Genomic DNA, 8,031 nt, shown 5'->3' with positions numbered 1-8,031 from the left:
ACCTGGGGATAGTGATTTGGAAAAAGACGATGCCTCTTTGAAAATGTAGTGAACTGAAGTCAGCGGTAAACTGAAGTGTGTAACGAAAGTGAGGCTTATAGGGAACCAGTCAATACGCAGCTGGTGTCAGTCATCAGTAGTCCAACTAAAAGTGGCGGAGTCAGCATGTTTGAGGGGTAGGCGCAAAAAAAAAAGAATGAAAATGCCACGATCTGTACACTGTGGGGCACCAGCGCACAAAAAGTCCTGATGTTTATTATCTTGATGAGAGAGCGCTTCAAAAAGTTTTGCCCAGCGGAAGGGTGCCCAAGACGGAACTCATACTCTCATGGGGACCATTTTTCTCTGACGTCGTACTTAAACTGTACACAAACAAATAGTTTAATCGGGAGGTTCGCCACGGGGGGTGGCTGTGGCTCAGTGGGTAGAGCAAGCTAGTGATCAGAAGGCCACTGGTTCAAATCCCAGCACCCTTGTCCAGGGTTAGGGTTAGGGTTTGTCCAGGGTGTACCCTCGTCCAGAGACAGCTGGGATTGGCTCCAGCAAAAAAAACCTGCGACCCCATAAAAGGGATAAAGTGGTTACAGATGATGGATGGAAGGGAGGGTCATCACCATATTTCAAGGTTATACAACAGGTTTGGTAACTGATTAACTTCCACTAGACAACAGTGAACATTAACATTCAGCCACCTTCTGGCTAACGTTACAGTTTGATACGATTAGGAGCGGCGTCAATTCATTTAGAAATAGAAAGAGTAATGTTAGCTCGGAAGTTCTTTTACGGTAACGTCAGCTAACAAGTTGTTGTTTTACCATGCAATAAGGCCGAATGTGCCTCCAAGTTTTGCCATTCATTGTCTTTTCAGTTGACGATCGCTTGGGAAGCTGTAAAATGGCAAGAAATTGGTGTTTGTGTGACCTGAGCACAGCAGCATTACATTATTCTAGCGTTCTAGTTCCCCTTCAGAGATAAAAATGCCCACCGTATGAAAAGGTTCATCCGAGAAGGCAGTTTCACAGCATCCATTTTATTCAGATTTGTCTGAAGATCTGAAACAGTTAGAAATAAGCAACATTAGAAGGAATCGGGTTTTTCTATCGAACGACAACTCTTATCTGAGACTGACTCTGATATTGTTCTGTTATCACGTCTTTTGCGTGTCGCTCAGAGCACATAGATGAGGCCCAGAGAGGGCGCGCCTTCTTTCATCATTTACTCCCCCCCCCTTCTCTCTCTCTCTCTCTCTCTCTCTCTCTCTCTCTCAACACCTACACAGCCTGCCAGGCCACCCCCACACTGAAAGAGGAAGGGAGAGGGAAAGAACCAAGGCAACGGACACATTAACAAGCACACTACGGTCACACACACACTCAGAGGGCAGAGGAAGGATCAGAGAAAACTAGGGTTCTGGGTTCTGATGGTTCACCGAGGGATTGATGCCTGCTTCAGAGGAGACGACTCACTGCGGAGAGGAGACCGAGACCTCTGACTCGAACTCACTTTATTTTTCTTTTGCCAGTAAGTGTTGCTGCTTGGTGATCACTCTGATGGTGTGCTCCCTCCCTCTGTCTGTTTCTAAATCTATTTATACAAATGGTGACTTTTGAAATATGCTGGGGGGGGTTCACTTTCTCGGCGCTTGTTTTAGATGCAGCTGAGGAGTGAGGACTTGTATTTGTAAATGCTCTCAGTGTTGGTGTAATGCAGTATGGCTCTCAGACAGAGACTGACAGCAGAACGGCCTGTTTGAGATAGAGGCAACACCTTTAGTCAATAATATGAGAAGATAGCAGATCACAGACACACAAGACACGAGGTGATGCGGTAGAGAAATATTTAAAATAGAGACAATTTCAAAGTAGTACAGAGCGGCAGGATAAACACCAAACTCACTAGGGGCTGCTAACAATGTTGGCTGTGCACCTCTCATATGAGCTCTCTTTGCCTGCTGGTGTTTGCTCTAGATTTTCTTTAACAAATTAGATAGTCAGGTCTCACTTGTATTTTTTTTAAAAAACAAAAACAAAACTTTTTTAAGGAAGTTTGCATTTTTTCCCCCCAAAAAGAGTGTCACAACATTTTAAAAAATATATTAGATTTTCTGTTAACTGTACTCTAATTTAGTGTGTAAATATGTATTTGAGATATAAAACAAAGCCAGAATAAAAAGCATGTTATGGGACCGGACAGCCAGACATGTATTGTCCTTAAAGGACCAGTCCAACCAAATAATAATAATAAAATAAAATAAAAATTACTTAAGGGGGCAACATGCCATTTTGGAGAAGAAATGCACACACAGAATTTTAATATCTACAATATTTATGAGGTAATAACACAAACAATAATACTAGAAATATTTATTCTTTCCATCACTGAATAAACAGGCTGTTCTCAGAGGAAAATAAGGTCCCAGAACACAGTTTGCAAAGTAAAGCAGTATGAAATGATGTTGTCTTTTAGGGTCAGTATTGTTTATTCAGTTTATTCTGTCATGAAAACGAAAAAAGTTTGCCTATTTTGTTTGTTATGGCATAAAATAAAAAATCATTCAATGCAGATCGTTCTCTCAAATTTCCATGTAGCGTGTATTTTTGCCTCCGTCCTCATACAATTGGTGGTGAATGAAACTTCAAATAACACATTAGAAATTCAACAATTTTTTAGAAATAGTGTCCCTTTCACTTATCAGGGACAATTTGCATCTTTACTACTCTCTGCTGAAATAATAGTCCATATAAAAACCCATCTCAACAGAGAAGTTGTTTCCAGAAAAATGTTGCTGTTGAATGTTTTGTTTTTTTATGTTATATTTTAATGTCGTGAGCATCGGAAGTCCTTTATGGATGCGGTGTGACTGGTCCTCCTGCCAAATGCTCATCAGCCCTGCTTTTTGCCCATTTTAATGTTACATGTACAGGTCACAGTCCAACAGACGTCTGTGCTTATCTCCTGTAAACAATCTATGACTTGCTGTAAAATCACTGACTAGAAGAAGAATATATTACTTGCATATGACAGGTAGGCTGTAAAATGAAGTATTGGCTGATGTTGGGAAAAGAACTATAAAACATAGCACCACTCAGTGAGTGTGTGTAAAAACAGGAGGCTGATGTGAACCAGAGGTGTGGTGAGTGGCAGAATTTCTCATTTTCAGACACAGAGAAAGGAGAGCCATTCTGAGCCAATGACCCCATTAGGCACAGGCCATCCAATGATGTTTAAAAAGCTCTCGGGGTGCGGTGGGAGTCCCAGGCCCCGTGCCCATCATGATCCCCCCTTGGTTTCAGCCCAGGCCCGGCCGGAAGCAGGTTATTCTCGTCCTGCTTTGTTGCTGCCGAGCCTGTCCATTGTGTCCGAACGCTTTCCATGACTCTCAGCGATTTCAGTGCGTCTGCACCCTAAACCCCTCCATTATGGACTGGCTTGCATTGCTACATTTGCTGTGTTGGCTTTTGCATTCAGTCACCCCAAGCACCCCCCCACCCCCGCTCCGCCCCTCCCCTTTTACCCCACCCACTAACGTTTGACTTTTTCAGCTAGCATCGAAACACTGAATACAAGTGAGAGTCAGATGCCGAGTTCAGGTCTAACCACAAAAAGCGCCCTGGTTTAGAGTAGCTTTAGTTGTTTTGCTGTTCTTGCACATGATCTAAGCATGTGCTTTCTCTTTCTGAATCTTTTTTTTTTTTTTTTTTTTTTAACTTTATAAAGGTGTTTAATTCACAAATCATAATGTTCATGCCATTGGTGCCCAAACCTTTCCTATTTGAGGGCCCATAATGAAAATTAAAGCTGCTCTAAGTGATATATCTTTATTAAAATAAGAGTTAAATTGCTGGGTCAGTAAGCCATGTTAGTAAAAGAAAAGATCTGCTCTGGTGTCCCACTTCATCCAATCAGGACAGAGAACCCTGTAAAAGAGGTGGATCCTACTGTTTTCTGCTATGTTGGCCAATTGCCGCTCTACAATCCAGAGGGACACTGGGCAAATTTATAAAGGTTCAACAACATATTTGATCACCTGCTAGCTTTTGTTGTTTTGTATTGTGATCCAAGGTTTCCCTTAATTGACTGACTTCCTGTGTAAAGTCACCCAAAAAAATGATAATTCGATAGCTATTTTTTCACACTTTTTATGATGCGTTTATACGTTTTGACTTCACTGGAGGCTGACTCCCAGCACCTTCACATCTGATCTTAATCAGTTGTGGGTTTCCTTGTGTTGTTGCAGCACTTTACAGCACAGACGTGTCTCTGCTCTCACAGAGTGACAGCCATGTGTATAAATACTTGAACACATTTGCATTCACCAAAAAAGATCATTCTGTCACAATATAGATTTGGCAGTGCACCGTGTTCACTCTGACTCTAACCACGTCTTGCTGAATGTGCAACTGACCTCAACTTCCTCTGACTCATTCTTTTAGGGACATTTCAAAACCTGAAGCGAGTAGTGACTCAAGATGATTTTAATCATTATGGTCTTTATTTGGTGTTTACTGAAAATTAACATTAAATTGTGTTATTAGTCCAGTATAGTTTCATTTATTTTAGCCTGTGTTGTCTGTGTGTCTCTATACACCCATCATCTACAATATTAAGTTCCTCTTGCAGATCCATTAAGGCATGGACATAAGTCCTCTGGGGGTGTCCTGTGGTGTCTAGCATGGGGATGTTGGCAGTGGATCCTTTGGGTCCTGTGGGTTTCTGGGTGGGGCCTCCTTAGAACGGACTCGTCCCACAGATACTTCCACAGGTTGGGATCTAGTGAATTTGGGGATCCAACCAACACCTTTCAGTTTTTCTGCTGTCAAGTGTTGTTGCTATGAGGGCGTCTACTTGGTTCACAACAGTGTTTGGATGGGTGGTGCGTGTCAAGTGGCATCCCCTTGAATTCTAGGACCTATGTTTTCCCAGCAGAACACTGCATTGTACTGGATGACAGATGTCATTCATTTCACTATAAATGCTTGTGATGTTGTGGCAGATCAGTGTAGATCAAGTTGAGTGAAAAAAAAAAAAAAAGCTGTACATGAGGCAGCTGCTCATGAAAAACACCACCTTAACACGGACAGAAACAGTTCAACCGTATCATTGAGAAAACGTGTATTCTTTTGTTTCCACCTCCTCCTTTGAGGTTGCACTCACGTTTCATAAAGCATCAACTATCTCTCTTCTCTCTGCTTTAGGTCAACAGCTTCATGGGTGAAAGATGAGTCTCCCGTTGCCTGGCGATTATAAGCGACTCAGTGATTCTGCTGCGAGGGTGGATGTTTCCCAGCAGACCCAGTGACACTCACACGTGCCTCCTGCTGAATGCGGAAAGCCTAGGATGGAAGACCCACCAAGTGCTGCTCTGAGGCACTGGAACGACACTCTCAACCTCCACAACCTCACCAACAATCATCTCACCTCCTCCTTTGCACACACTAGCTGCTTCACCACCATCACCAACCAGACAGGGACCACCGCCACTGGCTGACAAGATTCCAGGATGTTCGTGAATTTCCGCCGGATACGAAGATGCCAGTGTGTGCAGCTGATGACCACCTGCTTGGTGCTGTCAGTGGTGATGGTTTGCTGGGAGCAACTGGACAACAGTGTTGTCAACCACGTCAAGTCGTACTCCTATCGCTACCTGGTCAACCGCTTCACCTACATCAACAAGAGCCTCACCATCCCACGAGAGCAGGCCAAAAGCTTCAGCAACTTCCGCTACCTGCTGGACCACCCAGATAAGTGCGCGAACAAGGACGTCCTCCTCCTCCTCTTTGTCAAAACGTCCCCAGAGAACATTGAGAGGCGAAATGCCATCAGATCCACCTGGGGTAATGAGACCTACATCCAAAATGAGCTGGGAGTGACAGTCAAGGTGGTGTTCGCCTTGGGAGCGCTTCAAACCAAGAAGGACGAGCCCTCGTGGAGCAAGAGGAGTGGGGTCGGTTTCCAGGAACAGCTTGTCCACGAGGACCATCTCCATGGCGATTTAATCCAGCAAGACTTTTTGGACTCCTTCCACAACCTGACACTGAAGCTGATCCTGCAGTTCCACTGGATGCACAGCCGCTGCGCACATGCCCGCTTCCTTATGACTGCCGACGACGACATCTTCGTCCACATGCCCAACTTGGTGAGCTACCTGCAGGACGTGAGCAGCAGAGGCGTCTCAGACTTTTGGATTGGTCGTGTGCACAGAGGGGCGCCACCAATCCGCAGCAAAGACAGCAAGTACTACGTCCCCTTTGAGATGTACCAGTGGTTGTCCTACCCCGACTACACAGCCGGGGCTGGGTACGTTGTCTCCGGGGACGTAGCGGACAAAATCTACCAAGCCACGTTGACCCTGAACGCCACCATTTACATAGACGATGTGTTCATGGGCATCTGCGCCAACGCCATCGGTGTGTCACCGCAGGAGCACGTCTATTTCTCAGGTGAGGGCAAAGCGCCATACCACCCTTGTATTTATGACCAGATGATGACCTCACATGGACACGTGGAGGATATCTACGACCTGTGGAAAGCAGCGACCCACCCACAGGTGAAACAGAGGACCTCCGGACTCATAGGGAGGCTGTATTGCACTGCCGTGAAAATGTCTCTCCTTTGTAAACCTTACTATTTTAACACTTACCCTTGTAAAGCAGCCTTTTTGTAGTATCCCTTCAGGTTTGTGTGGGTGTCAGTGTGTGAGGGAGTGTGTCACAGGTCGTAAATAAAAGAGGATCATCGCTGTGAATATTACCTCAGTCCCTTCAGTCGGACACCAATGTCATAACACTGGAGCGAGTGTTTTGTGTTTCCAGAGGCAAAGAGGCCAGGCGGTCCACGTTTGTCACTGTTAGAGATCGTCAACACGTCAGTGACCTCGAGTCTCGTTGGTTTAATCATGAGGTAGTCCTGGTTGTCTGTGAGGTAGTCCTTATTTTGATAAATAAACTCATGTATTTCCAATTTCAGCCACTTGATAAATACTGTCTTGGATTTTGAACCCTTCCACTGCTATGATACAAAAAAACATTTTCAACATCCCCTCTACGCTTTTAAAAAACGACTGGGGACCTACGGTGTTGGAGGTCTGTGTGTCTGATATGACGATGCGGAGCAAAAGTAACATTTAGATGTGATGTGATAGTTAGTGATGTGTGAGTCAGCGTAAGAACAATATCCTGTGGGTCAGTTACGTACCAGCCCTTAAAATGTCTCCACGTCATGAAGTGCAAAATTCCTCACAGTGAAGCAGAATTACGAACAGCTCCCGTGCTGAGAGAATGATGAAGTAATGATGGGCAACAAAGTGTTCTAACTTGGCAATTTTGTTGGTGTAAGATCCCTTTTTTGTAATCAAATTTGTGACATTTGTGACATAAACATGTTTTTTAATTAAATAAAAAGTCAAAGTGTTTTATTATTATTGTTAGGAGTGCTCATTAATGTCAGTGTGTTGGTGGAGAAATGTCTGTCAGGAAACAGTTTCACTGGTTTAACTGCACATGTCTTTTAAATATAAAGGCACCGGTACATTTCAGAGCAACTGTTTCAACACATTGGTTGCTGCACCTGGCCAAGAGATATGGTACGGTAGTGAAAGTGGGACACATCTCACCAACCCCAAATCCAAAATCCAAAATGACTGTTCAGCATAACAGCGGCTGTCAAAGCTATAGAATAAAGGCTACTGCTTAAAGGGCACATCTGTCTTATTACATCTCATTGAATAAGTCTCATACAGTACAGTCTCTCTTCTGTCTGTGGACATTTGAACTGTTTTATGTTTTTATGCGCAGAATACCATGTAATGTATTTTTATTCTTAAGTTCTGTTGCTAACAATGGCAAAAAAAAAAAAAAAAAGTTATCTCAGCCAGTATTCAGCCCTCTAAGGTAAATGGAATTAATGATAGTTCTAACAACAACTATAATCTGTTTTTTACACTTTTCACTACTCTTTTGTTCTGCCAGGTTAGCTTAGCTTAGCACGTAGACTCGAAATGGTGGGAAACAGAATAGGCTACTAATGAGCACA

The 8,031-nt window shown here is 43.7% G+C and overlaps 1 protein-coding gene across 1 annotated transcript; it reads left to right on the top strand.

Moving 5' to 3' along the window:
- Positions 1-1,295: 1,295 nt before the first annotated feature.
- Positions 1,296-7,417, top strand: b3gnt5b (UDP-GlcNAc:betaGal beta-1,3-N-acetylglucosaminyltransferase 5b). Its single transcript, XM_037085290.1, has 2 exons — positions 1,296-1,521; positions 5,196-7,417. The coding sequence occupies exon 2, from the start codon at positions 5,501-5,503 to the stop codon at positions 6,662-6,664; it is 1,164 nt and encodes a 387-aa protein (XP_036941185.1). The 5' UTR covers positions 1,296-1,521; positions 5,196-5,500; the 3' UTR covers positions 6,665-7,417.
- The last annotated feature ends 614 nt before the right edge of the window (positions 7,418-8,031 follow it).

This window comes from Acanthopagrus latus, chromosome 21, assembly GCF_904848185.1.
Source record: "Acanthopagrus latus isolate v.2019 chromosome 21, fAcaLat1.1, whole genome shotgun sequence".
In the NCBI taxonomy this organism is placed as follows: Eukaryota; Metazoa; Chordata; class Actinopteri; order Spariformes; family Sparidae; genus Acanthopagrus; species Acanthopagrus latus.
The sequence above is the reverse complement of the archived record's forward strand: the minus strand, read 5'-3'. Positions and strand labels throughout refer to the sequence as shown.

Coding starts and splice junctions, on each gene's coding strand:
- b3gnt5b (XM_037085290.1), top strand. CDS start 5,501: ATGTTCGTGAATTTCCGCCGGATACGAAGATGCCAGTGTGTGCAGCTG.